This window comes from Perissodus microlepis, chromosome 3 (assembly GCF_051167445.1).
Source record: "Perissodus microlepis isolate ML-2025 ecotype Zambia chromosome 3, ASM5116744v1, whole genome shotgun sequence".
NCBI classification, from domain to species: Eukaryota; Metazoa; Chordata; class Actinopteri; order Cichliformes; family Cichlidae; genus Perissodus; species Perissodus microlepis.
The window spans coordinates 12697773-12713790 of NC_140463.1; the positions used below are offsets into that span (position 1 = coordinate 12697773).

Genomic DNA, 16018 nt, shown 5'->3' on the forward strand with positions numbered 1-16018 from the left:
CATCTCCAAGTTTTTGGCTTCGATCCTCAACCCGCTGGTGGGCAGCTCTGAACACCACATCCAGAACACCCTGGATTTTGTTGAGAAGGTGAGCGATGTCATTATGGAGGCAGATGAAACCATGGTCTCGTACGACGTTACATCTCTCTTCACTTGCATCCCAGTCACGGAAGTGTTGGAGGTAGTCCGTAAGAGATTACAGGATGACCCAAACCTCAGCAGCAGGACCACTTTCAGCATCGACCAAGTGTGTTTGCTTTTGGAGCTGTGTCTTCATTCCACCTCTGTCACATACAAGGGTCAGTTCTACAGGCAGAAACAAGGGTGTGCCATGGGCTCCCCAGTTTCACCCATCGTGGCCAATTTGTACATGGAAGAAGTGGAAAAGAGGGCTTTGCTACCCTACCCTGGAACACCACCAAGCCATTGGTTCAGATATGTGGATGACACCTGGGTGAAAATCAAATCTCAGGACGTACCACATTTCACGGATCACATTAACTCGGTGGACCGATACATCAAATTCACCAGGGAGGTTATGAAAAGTGGCAGGTTAGCCTTCTTAGACTGTGAGATCATCAGGAATGGGGGACATCTAAAAGCTGACGTGTACCGTAAACCTACACATACGGATCAGTATTTAAGGTTTGACTCTCATCATCCATCAGGAATTCTGATTAGACTTTGAATCTGTTTAATATTCTATGATCTAGGATAGCCTCTTTCCCTGATGTGACCTGAAAGACTTTTCCCCTTTAGACTACAGCTCTGTCCACCTGTAGTCTAGTATAGAGGTAGTATAGAGGACACAGTAAGAGTTTACTGCCTTTTGTTCCAAGAGTCAATGAGAAGCTTGGGATGGACTACATGATACTAATAACAAATACTTTCTACAAAAAGACCAATGTGTGGTCAGTGTGTGAGGCAACATGTCTCTAATCTTAATGTCTTCTTTAAATGCCTGAGCTCAGCGTTTTTCTGTCATAAGAGACCAAATAAGATGTTTAATATTTGTTTTATTTTTTTCTAATCCAGCCTGTAAATGTTTCCCTCAATTCTCTTTGGTCTGTATTATCTGGTTATTAATTAGCAGTTTTTTAAAACCCTTTCACAGTCACATGTCCCAGATTCAGATTCAGACTTACGTCTGATCACTAATCACCATTTCTATGTACGAGTGATTCTTTGCTTTGGATTTTATGTTGCATTTCCTGACCTTTGACCTTTTGTTGGAAGAGCGCTCCTTACTCTCTCCGTTTTTCAGGCCTGTGCGTTAGTAAAACTGCATGTCTGAGGACAGCACCATGCATTCCTGGGCATTAGCCATCTTTACTTAACTGATCACACCCTGATCTGCGTCTGCCTGGAAGGAACATACAGCTCAGCACAGCTTCTCTGAGTTTTAAAACCTTTTCCTCCTGAAACTTCCTTCTACCAGAAAACAACATAGTCAGCACACAAACATTGATTTAACACAGTTTTTATTCATGTTTTTAAACACAGTGAAACGTTTTATCACAAAGATAAAGTGGAAGCTTCTCCCCCTCCTCAGCCTCTGATCACATTAAGCTAACCCGGTGCTCTCAAGATAGGAGCTCTGACTTCATGAAAATACTTTTTCAAAGTCTTAAACATCATAAAATTAAAAAGTGCATAAATTATCTGTGTTAAAATCACAAGTTTTAAACTCCATTCCAGTTTCACTACAGCAGCATACATCATATCCTGTCACCTGTCAATCTGTTAAAAGTTTACATAACGACATCTTTACAGCCTGATAGAAAAACTTTGTAAGTTAAGAAGACTTTTATGTAAGTAATTAACGTAAATGTGTTCACTTGGACGTATCCCATGTGTTACACTAAATCCCTGCATTGTATTTAAAGTGGACATGAAACATTACATGTGTAAAGGTTAATTTACACCATGGAGCCCTGCTCTCAAGGACTGTCAGAGATGTAACACTGTGGAGCTGGATTTAAAACATCTTGTGTCAGTACAGAGCGTGACATCACTGGGTTGGCTGATTGCTTGCAACTAATAAGACATACCTGAGTTTATGTTAGCTAAATAATGACAGAACCAATAACTCAGCAGAAAACATGGAAACTAAAACTAAAAATCAGTCTAAGGGGATGATTTTGTACTGTCCCTGTCTGCAACAATGAGTTATTTAATACTAAGAAACCAAGGATATACTGCCCACTTTCACTCTCTGTCTCTTTAGCAGCAAGTGATTCTTCAACATCGGCTAGCTGAACTGAAACATGAAAATCCACCTGTTTTAAGAGTGAGGAGGAGAGCCAGTTTGAGTCAGGTACACTGGTGGTTCACAAAAATGACACCCTTTTACTGCTTCTCTAAGTAATTACACTAAGTAATCTGATCTGTCACTAGTTAGCTAACATAAATGAATAGAAGTCTATTAGCCAACCAACCCAGTAACATCACCTGCGGTACTTGCACAACATGGTGCCAAACATACTCTAAAAATAGAAACTTTATTTCCAGCTTCACAGACAGTGTTAAATCTGTGAAAGCTTTTTAGAGCGTGGCTTTGTGGTGTAAGGTAGCCTTTATACATGTAGCGTTTCATGTTCACTTGATGTTATCCTATTTAATGAATCCTTCCAGTAGCATGAATGTACAGTGATATGGTTTAATCCTTAATTATAATCATTTTTTCTTATTTGGATGTATAAAAAAATATCCATCAATCCATCCATCCACCCACCCTCCATCATCTTTACCGTTTAGACCCTGTTTTTAAATTTGCACATCACACGAGACGTTCTTGTGACTTTAAGTGAATACAAATATGTCTATACAGCATCTGCTTTGATCACTCACACATGGAGGTAAAGCTTTATCTGTGCAAAGAGTCATTTTACTGTAACAGCTACATTAATCTGACAACTTACAGGATATCTTCACATTGACAAATGAAACAGTTTTTGTTAGCATTAGCTTATAAAATATAAAGATTTGTTTACAAAACTGTAAAAACAGGACATTTTACATTATAATTCACAGAGAGGAAAACTAACTTCACCTTTAAGAGAAAACACTTAATGGAGAGAAGAAAAAAATAGTTCCATGTCTATTAATTACTTGATATAATCTGACTTCATGTGATTACATGACAAATTACTCAGTTTCTGTCATGAACTCTAACAGCTCAGGTTGATTCTGGTGTTTGTGTCTTATAACCAGCTTTGGTGTCATTACACCCAGTCCCACACATCAACAAAAATCCCTGTCCTAACGAGGACACACATATGATCTTTCTTTTATTATTCAGGTTTCAACACAAAGCAAAGATACTTCAAAGTGATCACCACAGCTGCTCTACTATAGAAACACGGACAGGTAGAAACACCAATTTCAAGTCTGACTGATCATCTCTGCCTTTGTTACCTGTTAAAGTTCAGACTCTGGCTGCTGGGCTGGGGTCAGCATACACCCAGTTTCAGCAACACTCTGTGTTATTGGCTAACTTAGCGTTAGCATGCTGTCTGTGCAAATGGTTGCAAAGAGCCAAGGTTCTGTTAGCAGTATACTGCAGTTTAGCATTGCTCTGTTGTCCTTCTGTGCACAAAATAAATAAAAGTAATGGCCACATCTCCACTGTAAACCGCTCCACCATTTTCCTACTTCATGTAGTGCAACAAAGAGTTTCAGTTCACACATGATAGTACAAACCGTGACGCCTGCGTTTTTTATGTTTTCGGTAAATTAAAAATACACCAGCAATGATGAACATCACAGGAAGAGGCAGACCAGCTCTCAGTCCAACAAATCCATCCTCGTTCACTCCATCTCCACTCTGTCCTCCTGTCTGACCTGCAGGTGAGAAACAGGTGTGAGGTGCCAGCTGTCAGGTAGGTGATGAGTGAAGAACAGAACAGAATCCATTTCCTCTTCAAACTGCTGTCAGACATTATCTACTGCACTCTGATCACATCACTCAGACCAGCTGCTTTCTACAAAGTCTCATCAACAACATCTTTACAAACAAACATCAACAACCAGGAAGCAGCTTCACCTCTGATCACACACACTCAACTCTACTCACTCACCTGGAGGATCAACAACTCTCAGGTAGATGCTGCTGATGGACTTCCCATCTAACAAACGACACTCATATGTTCCTGTGTCCTCAGTCTTCACGTCCTTCAGAATCAAAGACACGTCTCCATCCGTTATCTGTCTGTCCTGCAGATCCACCCGGTCCTTAAAATTCGGATGCTGGTTTGCTGGATCGAGCTGCTCGTCCCGGTACAAAAGGACATATTGTGTCTTCAGGTCAGCTCTGCTCCACTCCACACCTATGATGTCGCTGTTTGGACCTCGACACGGCAGAGTGGCAGTCTGTCCAGTATCCGCTGTGATGATTTTGCGGTCTGAAAGAAGAAATAATTCAGAGCAGAGAGTTTAATGGGATCAAAGTATAGCAGCCAATCAGAATAAGGAGCTAAGAGACCACTCAGCGTGGGATTTTCATGTGTTTCACACGGCAGCTCAGGTAACTTTATAATCTTATGAGCCCCTTAAGTCCTTTTATGATCTATCTTTTAATCTAAATTGTTTATTTTCTTGTTTTCGGTGCTGTTTTACTATTAAACTGTTTGGAGATTCTTCATAATCCTTCAAAGATCAGCAGGTCTCCGTCTCTGTGGGAACTCTGTGGACAGATGTTTTGGGAACAGAGGGAGTTCTCATGACAGTGTTACAGTCCCCTACAACTACAAATGCATTGGTAACAGCAAACAGTCTTTATGTGAGCCTAACACAGCCACACCACATGTGTGGATTGTCAGAGCCCTGTCAATGCTTTCCTGCACAGCTGAAGTCCATGGCTGGCAAAAATGATCCCAAGGCCACCGGGAAATGTCCCTGTACCATCCCTGATAGAACTCAGCTCACCTGCATTGAGCTATCTGGTCTTGGGACAGGTATTAGGAGCACATCGGCCTCTGAACCCTTCCTATAGAGCTGGGCAGATCCATCCAAATATCGATACAGTGATGATATTGGTATCAGATTGAAAATGTGTTCAGAATTTTCAATTTGAGAACAACTGAGCCCATAAATCACAACACACTGCTCACCCCAACATAATCTGCCTTTATGACTTAAAAGTATAGGTACTAGCATCTGCTAAACTGACCCTATATTTACTTGATATTGGATGAATACAAGAATATGTAGTATTGCACAGCATTACTCTTTGGTAAAATCCTGTTGTAGGCTATAACATAATGTTCCAAAAAAGGGGAAACTTTTGGTGGTAGTAAAAATGCATAACTTTTGCAATTAATTATCCAAAACTGGTCTAGTTTTATGCAAGTTATAGTAAAAGCTGTTTTTTAAAATACATAAATCACTTGTAAACATGCAGTCGATATAGTCTCCACCTCCTCCTGCACACCTTAAACTCCTCCCTCAGTGACAGCGCAGAGCAACATCATCTTTTCTCCGGACCTTGTTGTGTTAATGAAAAGAAATTGTTGGGAACTGAGCCCAGCACCCCGCCGTGCGTATTTCAGAATAACTGCAAATAAATCGGGTTGCGTGCTGAGTTTTCGTGTCTCATCTCCACAGCACAGGTTAAACAGACACTAATGACACAGATATTATAGGCTCAGTATTACGGACTTTTCAGAGTAATATAAAGTGAACTCTCATACTTCATGTTGCTTTAAAACAGCTTGAGTCTCACCTGCAGAGACCAGCAGGACGCAGACAGACAGTAAACTCCAGCAGAGACACGCAGACCTGCCAGCTCTCATTTCCGTGTTCGGACTTTTCCTTCTTCAGCTTTAAAAAAAACTTTAAACTTCCTTATCGATAGATCCTGGGCGTGAGATTATCTGAGTTGTACTTTATTAAAAACATTAACATTTAATGTTGTTTAAATATCCGTACGTCTTCCGCGTCTTCCGTGATCGTGTCAACGCAAGCAGGGGCGTGGAAGCGGTGGAGGAAGAGTAGGACTACCCAGGGCCCCTGAGGTGGGAGGGGTCTGTCCAAACCTGAAACATTTTTTTTTAGTTTCTTAGTAATTAGTGTCATATTTAAATTTCATGAATAAATCAGTCAGGTGACTAAACTTTGATTCCTAACTAGCCGTGATAACACTAGGTGTGATGCCATTTCACCCCTTACAGATAAAAAAATGGTTTAGTCCTCCCTGCTGTGGGGCTTGCTGCAGCAGCCTATCTATATGAATGCTAGTGCACACAGTGAGTCATGTGTTTAAACAAGAAAGTAAACTGAAAGAACCAAAATAAACAAAGGAGTGAGAAAACAAACTGAGGAGAGTCGACTGCTAACAAAACCCTGACTTTCAGCAACCACAGTGCAAAAAGCTGTCAGAACTGCTGCCTCTCACTAAAATCAGTTGATTTTGTGCATCAGAATAAGTAAAAGTTTTGTTCTTTCAGGAAACTTTCATACTTACTGTTCAGTTCTCATCCCGCCACTAAATTTAACCAACTCGGTCACGTTAAGAAAAAGGTAAAAAAATCAGTGTAGCAGAAACATGTGAAAAAAATTTTTGTTTCAGATATTTTAACTTTATTTCATTTATTTTTGGTGACAGAAACCTGGTGATGACTCCAACCTCCTTGGAGCAGTTTCAACAGGAGGCCGTTCCTTCCTGCTGCTGTCAGACTCTTTAATTCAACCACGTGGTCAGACCCACACATACTGAACCACAGTAAACACACCTCACTGCAAAGCGTCACTTTTTGTACACCACAACGTACATTTGCATACCTGTGCAGCTATAATACCTGTTAATATCCCACTAACATTACTGTTAATATGACTTTCCTTTTATATTTTTATCTCTGTTTCTACAATTCTTTTTATACGATTGCTGTGCTGTCTGCTGTATGTATGTATTCTGCTGCTGACAGTTTGGGATTCATAAAGTTTCTATGATTCTGATTCTGAAATGATCATATTAAACGGTTTCTTGATAACTTCACTGTAACTTGTTTATAACTTCTTATGATTGTGTGGCCAGGTGTTTATTCAGAGAGCAGCAGCAGAGTGAATGAGGCAGGTCTACAGATAAAGTGTAAAGATCACCAGTTTCTCTTAAGTCACATGACTTCAACTGAAGTCTTTTACAGAAGTCATGTAATTCAAAAGTCCCTGCTATCTTTACACACAGGAACATACTTGGAAAATTCTTTGTAAATGTCAGAAATGTGCTAATGTTTCCTCCCTCTGGTGTCAAAGGTCAACTTGGGCGACAGATGAAAGAGTTAGTAAGGATTTAAACAGGGTGAAGTCTCTTTGTGGACCAAACTGTTTGTGGAAATATAAAAAATTTTTAAAAAAAGAATAAATGTGGACTCTTCTTTCATGCAATGCTGCCACTTTGAGGTATAATTTTTCTAATATTTCAAACTCTCAACTTTTCTGCAACAGCTTGGGGATGGCCTCTTCCTGTTCTAACAGTGCACAAAGCAAGTTCCATAAAGACATGGATGATTGTGGATGAATGAGTTTGGAGTGAAAGAACTTGACTGGCCAGCACAGAGACCTGACCTAAACCCAACAGAACATCTTTGGGATCCATTTGAGTGCAGACTATAAGTCAGGCCTTCTCATCCAACATCAGTGTCTGATATGACACTTCTGAAACATGATCGAATATTCCCATTAGCACTCCTAAACCTTGTGGGAATCCTGGACAGATGTGCAGAAGCTGTTATTGTTGAAAATAGTGGGACAACATTATATTAAACCATATGGATTAAGAATGAGATGCCACTTAAGTTCATACGCGAGCAAATACTTTAAAATGTATCTGGCCTGTCTGGTCTGACAATGGATCTAATCTAGTTGGTACTAAGAAAGAGACTAGGGGCAAATAGTTGACATCAGTAAAATACCATGTTTGAGGGGAGTAAGCTAAGGGTCACTGATTCCTCTTTTACACGGCAAACAGTAGGTGACAAAGGTCTCCAAATCCTGTTCAGTGAAGCAATCCTTAATAAATTGCCCAGCACTTCTATATCCTGTGAACTCTTTTGATGTAGAACCTCTTACACCGAATTCTATACTTTTATTCAACCCTCAACCTGTTTTCCCTCAGCTTTCCAAGGCTGGTGGAAACAAGTACAGTACCTGGTTTAAGTTACATAAAACCATTTCATCCTTGCCTTGTTGCTTTAATCTCACTCACTTTGATCTGTTCTTAAAACATTATGTTTATTTCATGTCTTATTGCGTGAAACAGTGCTGGATGTGTTTGATGGTAATGAGGTGTCTCAGGGTAAGGGCCAACTTGAACTGGGACTACAGAAAGCTGTAGAGATGCAATTCTGGAGACAAATCAACTAAATGACTTCTCTGCAGCTCAGTTCAGTCCAAACAAAAGTGGTTTAAATAACAGAGACATGTTGTTCTTTAGCTTTGAGTGGTGAAAAAATGTGGCAGGTGACAATGATGGGGAAGGGGAGGATTTTTTGCCATTGTTTGTGGTTTTATGTACTCCAGATTCTCTTTGGTGGTGGATTATTAGTTTGTGAACAACTCTTGACCAAAGCAAAACTGGCAAGGAGCTGCAAAGCCAATGTGAGCCTGATGATGACCGTGACTCTGCCTGCGAAGTTTAATAAAAGTAGATATACTCTGTACTCACTACACAGCAGGTCAGTAGGTAAACTATTAAACCCCTTTTATTGTTGTATGAAACTCAGAAATCCATAATCTCCAATTATTATCAGCCACAGCCAATTAGTGAGTGTGTAAAACAACACTGAGTGTTTGGAATCAAAATCAGCTTTATTGGCCAAGTATGTACACATAAAAGAATAAAACAGTGCCAGAAAAGGTTATGTTGACCTTATAATGTAGCAACAGCAACAAATAAATTTCTTTTGTTTTTCATTTTCATCATTTTAATTTGCTGCTCTGTGAGGTCATGACAAAAAGGTTGGAAACACAGTTTTTCCAGTTTGCAAGAAGACAAATCTTGTGCCTGTCAACATGAAATATGATTGATAATCATGAATATTTTCAGTAATTCAGTCAGTAATTTTAGTGTATCTGTGAAAAAAAAAGCTGAAAAACATCCCTCTGATTTATTTGAAGTGTAAGCAAAGGCACCACATTCAAGAAAAGGAAATTGGGTGGTTGTTACATTTACAGTTTACTAACTTAGAATTTGAACAAAACAATTTAATGTTTCTATGCTCAACATAATTAAATCATGTGGGATCTGCATGAAATTCAACAACTTAATTTGATCTTGTGTAGATGACATGATACAATCTAGTAAGAATAGTTTATTGCCTGGACTTATGAAATTCACAAGATCACACGAGATTTCAAACCACAGGAAAATCACTGGGGTTATTAGAGGAAAACAACTATGTGTATGCTGTTGCTATTTATTGTGGTTTAACCTGTCAAGGACAAAAATGTAAAGAAAATTCTGCATCAAGCCTTGTAATCACAGATTTCCTACTTTTGGGAAGTCAGGCTTGACAGCTTGGTGGTGCGGTGGTTACTTCACAGTAAGAAGGTCCTGTGTTCAAGTCTGCAATCCAGCTAGTTAGCAGTGGGTTCCCTCTGGGTACTCCGGTTTCCTCCAACAGTTAAAAGTCATGCAGTTATTGGGGTTAGGTTAATTGGGAAATATTCTCCAGCGTTAGCCCTGCAATAGACTGGTGGCATGTCCAGGGTGTGCCCCGGCTCTCGCTCTATCACATTTGGGATAGGCCCAAATGACCTGTGTGATTTAACTCAGTTGTTTAAGGTGAAAAACCTCTGTGTGTAACCAATGTCTACTATTGAATTAAGTGAATCCAACATGTTCTCTTTTCATTGCAGAGAGGTTCTGCTTTCTGCTTTTCTAAAGTTTTGGGGAAACAAGAATGCTGACACCAAGTCAAATAGAAGGAGGAAGAAGGTGAAGAGGAAGAGTAATGTTTTTATTTGAAGAAACAGTGAATTGATATCAGTGTTGGTCTGATATCAGTGAGCAGCAGGATGGAGGAAACGTCTCTGCTGTGTCTGCTCTGTAAGTTCACTCTGTGTTTTTCATGCCTCTGCTGTCTTGTTGAATGTGAAACTGAACTGCAGCCCTGCACTGGGATCCTGTGGGCTGTTTTAAGATTGCTGTGGGTGGAAGTGGGAGGCTAAAATTAAACAGCAGGTCATAAGAACCATTGTATTACAATGTGGTGTTCAGCAAGTATTTCTCTGAACTGTGTCTCAGGGTTTGCTTCTGTTTTTAAGAGGCTCTTGTTCATTATATGATGTTTGCACATCTGATTCATGTTTGTCCTCAGTTTAAAGCACAAATCAATGCATATAAACATATTTCATCATACAGTATTCATCATTTTCAATCACATGACCGACTCACCACGCTTTTGTGCAAAACATTACTTCATTGTGACAGTCAGCAGTCCTGCAGTGTTTTTCTTTTTCGCCTGTCCTGAGCCAAAACTGCTTGGATCACCGATTCATGGAGGAAAAACAAAGATATGAAGAAAAACTATAAATTTCTGGGACTCGTGATCCATATTCTGCTCCAGCAGCTTGATTTCAGTCTCCCGGTGCTGCAGTTTGGTGATATCTATGAGTATCTTGTAGAGAATCACTCAACTTACACTTTTGCAATGATGAAAGCTTTCACAGTACAAACAGCTAAGTGGAGTTTCAATCCAGATGGCTGAATATTACCACTGTATAAGAAATGAAGAACAAGAAATTGTTTATTGTAAGCTGTATGTAGCCAGCTTAAACAAACTACCACATGCAAGTGTAACCCCTGACTCACATTAAATGGTTTAGAACAGCCAAATGTACAGACCAGTTGCTAAGTTTGGCAGGATTACAACAGGAACTGAGGAGAATGTGAAATGAAATGGCTGGAGAAAGCAAACGAGCGACAATAGTTATTATTTTATACAGAAATGAAAAGAAAATGATAAAACACAAATTCCATAATAACAATAATAATAAGCCAGCATAACAAAAACAGTCCTATTAAGCTCAATATTTCAGTTTGTCCTTTTTGGTCATTAGTCAGGTCACGATTCCTTATTAGTCGAGGCAGGATTTATTATTAGTCTACCTCCAGTTCTTTTTTTTCTTGGTTTTGTGGTTTGAGTGTTACCACTTTGATGCCTCTCTTGAGACAGAAGAATGAGTTTTTCAACAACAGTTCAGTTCAGTCTCGGCACAGGCTCGCCATCTCCATCTGGAGAGAATCCAGTTGAATCCATCCAGGATCCAGAACTTCAGTTGCTTTATCAACACCAAAAAAAAAAAACCGAGCCAACAACGACCAAAAATTAAGCACGGACCATCCGTAGCCTGTGTCGTCCACCTTCCATGTGCGAAAGACCTAGGTCATGTGTGATGGTGGTCCGATGCTTGGAAGGCGGGACTGATACTGCTTCCTACAAATTAAATAACCACTACCCAATGTGATCCGTGAAACAGGAAAATAAAGTTAGATAGCTTCCTCCTTTCAACATTTTGTTTTTCAAAATAAAAGAGTGGTAATGCATTTATACAAGTAAAAAGAAGAAAGAAAGAAAATTTAAAAAGCTGTTTTCTCTACTGGGTTACACTAGCCCTGTGTTTTTTCGACTTGCACGTTTACAGTGTAGGGCCAGAAAAGTTCTGGTAGTTTTCATTTACCACATTAATATCTTGGTATGACAGTAAAGGTAACAGAGTATTTTTCCAGTGTCATGTAAATAATTGTCATAACTAACAGTATGTGTTGCTATGGAGAAGCAGGTATTGGTGTGATTTGGTCTGTAAGGCAGGGTTAGGAGAGGTTTGCCCTCAAGGTGGCGTGTCACAATAGCTCTAACATCACGTGAAAATTATGAATATCAGTGAGTCTGTGGGTGTGGGCAGGATTAAACACAAATATTGCACTATAAATATTATAGTGGGATTAGAAATACTCCCACATACAGCTCTACTCTGAACTAACCTGAGTTTAATTTCTCTTTAGTTCTGATCTCACTGCTGAGCTGCACCACAAACCAAGGTCAGTAACCTTCTTCTGTCACACTGTAAACCTGAGTCACTCTCTCAGGAGACTGTGGGACACATTTATTAAGAACATGGTGCAGTTAGCTGCAGACAGACTTGTCTTCAGTCGCATCAGCGATATCTCACAGATGTAATATTATCTACAGATACTTTCAGTGCCTTTGATATTCATTTAGACTCTTTTTCTCCAATTGATCTTTCTGAGTTAACTTCAATAATTACTTCCTCCAAACCATCAACGTGTCTTTTAGACCCCATTCCTACAAAACTGCTCAAAGAAGTCCTGCCATTAATTAATGCTTCAATCTTAATCATAATCAATCTATCTCTAATAATCAGCTATGTACCACAGGCCTTCAAGCTGGCTGTAGTTAAACCTTTACTTAAAAAGCATCTCTAGACCCAGCAGTCTTAGCTAATTATAGGCCAATCTCCAACCTTCCTTTCATATCAAAAATCCTTGAAAGAGTAGTTGTCAAACAGCTAACAGACCATCTGCAGAGGAATGGTTTATTTGAAGAGTTTCAGTCAGGTTTCAGAGCTCATCACAGCACAGAAACAGCTTTAGTGAAGGTTACAAATGATGTTTTTCTCTGTATGTATTATTGTAGAAAGAGAGAGAGGATATTTTTCACTATAAAGCTCCTTGAGGCGACTGTTGTTGTGATTTGACGCTGCACTGTATAAACAGAACTGAATTTAATTGAAGTGAATGTTATTGCTCACAGTTCAAAGGTTTTCATCTCCTACTTCCTTTAAACATACCAATATTTCCTTTTTTTGATAATGAGCTAGTTTAAGAAATAATGTCTGTTTTATTAAACATCCAATACTCAGAAATGGCAGATGATGTGAGGAGTTTAGTGTTTCCAAAAGCTGTCTGATTACTGAAATAATTCTGTTTCCTCTCCACTTCCTCACAGCTCGTCTGACTGTGAGTCCCAGCAGCTCTCAGTTCTTTGAAGGAGACTTTGTGCTTCTGATCTGTGAGGAGGACGACAGCTCTGCTGGATGGACTCTGAGGAGAAACACAAGCAAACAGAGGACTCCATGTGAACCTGGGTGGGCAAGATCAGCTAATTCTTCCTGTTATATCAGGAGCCTCTTGGCAGTTGACAGTGGAGTTTACTGGTGTGAGTCCAGAGAGGGTCCCATCAGTAACATGGTTAACCTGACAGTCACTGGTAAGCTGAGTGTGTGGAGTTAGTGTTGATGAAGCTGTGTGTAAATGGATGAAATGCTGTAGTTTGTCTCTGTGTTGAGGTGGATCAGTGATCCTGCAGAGTCCTGTCCTCCCTGTGATGGAGGGAGATGACGTCACTCTGCTCTGTAAAACAAAGACCACTCCCTCCAACCTCCCAGCTGCTTTCTATAAAGATGGCTCCCTCATCAGGAAGCAGCCTACAGGTCACATGACCATCCAGCATGTTTCCAGGTCTGATGAAGGCCTCTACAAGTGTGACATCAGCGGTCATGGAGAGTCTCCATCCAGCTGGATCACTGTCACAGGTGAGGAGCTTCACTCTGATTTCACCTCTTATTTCATCCACATATTCACCTGAACAGGTGGGATTCTCTCTGCAGGTACACTTACAACCACAGCTACAGTGCGAGCCACCACGGAAACAGTGCCCCCTTCCTCAGCTCCACTCCGTGATTGCAGCTCCATCCAGCTTGCATTCAGAGTGGTCCTCCACCTGCTGGTGTTTTGTCCATACTTTATCTCCACTCTCCTCATGGTGTCTTTGTATCGATGCAGAACCAAAGGTAACACTGAATCATTGACTCATCACTCAGTGTGCTAATGATGAACTTGTCTCCCTGTGTAAACTAGTCTTTCTACATATTTACAGGAAATTCCCTTTGTGCTTCTCATAATGATGAGAATAATGATGTCATCACTGATGTCACCACAGAGCATCACCTCTGAATCGCCTCTATTGTGTCTCAGTGATTTCTGCAAACGTAATATCAGTAATAAATAAAGCTGTGCATTTATTGTCATTTCTACAAAGAGGTCTTCTGTCATCTGAGTGTTAGAGATGATTTATTTCTAGTAACTTTTGTGTTTTCAAAGTAGGAGTCTCACTGTGAAACAGACTGAACAGCTGATTGTCTTTGTTTTAAAACTGACTTCACAGCTAAAACACATTTAAAAACAATATTACTGTAAAAGTAGAACAGTGAAAGTTTATAATCTCGTCCACATCTGATCACCAAACCTGCTGCCTTTCATCCACCCTCCACTGTGCTCCGCTCAGTGGTCAACTTCACCTCCTCAGCTCTCCTGCTCAGACCTGAACCTGGATTTCATTCTTTATTTGCTCAGATCAGTTCTCCACACTCTGGACTCTCTGCTCAGGTCCACTTCCCAGCTGCTCTGCACAGCCAGTGTCACAGTCCTGGCTCGGTGACCCAATGTTTTGACGTTTGTATCATTATTGATCTTTATTTTCCTCATTGTTTAGTCTGTTAGTGTTTTGGTTTCTATTTTGGATTTCTAGTTCTTAGGTTTTGGTTCCTCTGCTTCTCATGTCACTCCTGTCCTTGTACTCCGTGTTCCCTTCAGTGTCTAGTCCGTGCCTCTGCTGTTTTACTTTGACGGGCCCTTGTCTCATGTCAATGTTTCTAGTTTTGCTTCTCCTTGGTCTCCTCTGGTGTGATTACTCCCTGCTGTGTCTCATCTCCTTGTTTGCCCTCAGGGTATTTTAGCCCTGTTTTTCTTTCTGTACCCTCATGGTTGTGTGTTTCCCTGTGTGCCATTGTGTGTGTTTAGTTTGTATCATTTCCCAAAGTACTTTGTATTGTTTTACCAGCCAGCAAATAAAGCTGGGCTGTTTTGAGTTTACTCTTCGCCTCTGTGAGTCTGCATTTGAGTCCTCTCCTGCCTGCACACAGCCAGGAACCTGCCCAGTTTCCAGACAGTCGGTCACACACTCCCCACTCTGACCAGCTCTGCTCTGGCTCAAAATCCTCAGCTTAACCACAAACCCCTATATATTTATGAATCATATCTAGCCAGCTTTGCCTCGTGCAACAGCAGCCTTCATGTTAAAATCTGTGTAAACAATAACCTGGCCCCAGAAGTGGCTCTATATTAATTTCTATGAGGTGAAATGACTTCCTTTTTTTCCCTTTTGATCCCACTCACCCAAACATTCAGTATTTGATGATTAACCCCATTTTTGGAAAAGCCATGAAATATTGGGATCATTAGGTTTTGTTTCTTAAAGAGTTGCAGGAATTTTAAATTTCCAATGGGAGTTCTAGTGTTAACAGAGTGGACAGACAATACAGACACAAACAACATGATGCAGACACTAGCAGCATGTAGAAGGACTACAGGGAGGGTGTGAGACTTTTTGCAGGATGGTGCAGTAACAGAAACTTGTTCCTGAATGCAGAAAAGACCCCAAACAAAACTGGTATTCGACTTCAGAGGAAAGCGGCCCATGCACACCCCGATATGACTCAAGGACACTGCTGTGGAGGTTGTGTAGCATGTAAGATTCCTGAAAGTCTGCCCTTGACCCCGTACGCCTCCTTCATTGTATAATTTAAAAAAAGTTTTCCATTACCTGAACGTCCTCATAAAGAGCTCATCTCAACTCTGCACCTGTCCTTTCTACTTAACTTTATTCCATATTTTACAGCCTCAGATCACATACCAATGAAACATCTCAGTAAAAGTAAAAATGAGATAAAAGGAAGATTTCTGCCTTTATTTCTGTCAATAATGGTGCACAAAACAGCTAAAGTGTCCAGATGTGCCGTTGCAGTGCAGGAAGGGTTCTGCATGGGAAAGAAGTTAATATTTACTCTATGAAATCATGATATCATCCACTGCTTGATGGAAAAATCTCACATTACATGGAACGTATTTTTCAGATTTAGAGATTCTCTACAAAGTGATTACATCTGCAATAGCCGTCAAATGTTTAGATAATTTTAACAAATGTGTGTCCTTATTCTT

General features: G+C 40.2%; 2 protein-coding genes across 2 annotated transcripts; one reads left to right on the top strand and one right to left on the bottom strand.

Annotated features, from left to right (window-relative positions):
• Positions 1 to 1480: 1480 nt before the first annotated feature.
• On the bottom strand, positions 1481 to 5957 carry LOC146389974 (myelin-oligodendrocyte glycoprotein-like). Its single transcript, XM_084913823.1, has 3 exons — positions 5723 to 5957; positions 4080 to 4403; positions 1481 to 3843 (listed from the first exon to the last, which is right to left on the bottom strand). The coding sequence occupies exons 1-3, from the start codon at positions 5790 to 5792 to the stop codon at positions 3683 to 3685; spliced, it is 555 nt and encodes a 184-aa protein (XP_084769949.1). The 5' UTR covers positions 5793 to 5957; the 3' UTR covers positions 1481 to 3682.
• A 3997-nt stretch (positions 5958 to 9954) lies between these two features.
• Positions 9955 to 15658, top strand: LOC146389975 (Fc receptor-like protein 5). Its single transcript, XM_084923063.1, has 6 exons — positions 9955 to 10045; positions 12005 to 12040; positions 12969 to 13229; positions 13309 to 13554; positions 13630 to 13812; positions 13899 to 15658. The coding sequence occupies exons 1-6, from the start codon at positions 10015 to 10017 to the stop codon at positions 13973 to 13975; spliced, it is 834 nt and encodes a 277-aa protein (XP_084779189.1). The 5' UTR covers positions 9955 to 10014; the 3' UTR covers positions 13976 to 15658.
• Positions 15659 to 16018: the final 360 nt, after the last annotated feature.

Excerpts from the sequence above, each read along its gene's own strand:
- LOC146389974 (XM_084913823.1), bottom strand. The coding sequence starts at position 5,792 with ATGAGAGCTGGCAGGTCTGCGTGTCTCTGCTGGAGTTTACTGTCTGTC. Across the intron at positions 4,404-5,722 it reads CGTCCTGCTGGTCTCTGCAG|ACCGCAAAATCATCACAGCG; the intron begins GTGAGACTCAAG and ends TTCTTCTTTCAG. Across the intron at positions 3,844-4,079 it reads GAGAGTTGTTGATCCTCCAG|GTCAGACAGGAGGACAGAGT; the intron begins GTGAGTGAGTAG and ends TCTCACCTGCAG.
- LOC146389975 (XM_084923063.1), top strand. The coding sequence starts at position 10,015 with ATGGAGGAAACGTCTCTGCTGTGTCTGCTCT. Across the intron at positions 12,041-12,968 it reads GAGCTGCACCACAAACCAAG|CTCGTCTGACTGTGAGTCCC; the intron begins GTCAGTAACCTT and ends ACTTCCTCACAG. Across the intron at positions 13,555-13,629 it reads CAGCTGGATCACTGTCACAG|GTACACTTACAACCACAGCT; the intron begins GTGAGGAGCTTC and ends TTCTCTCTGCAG.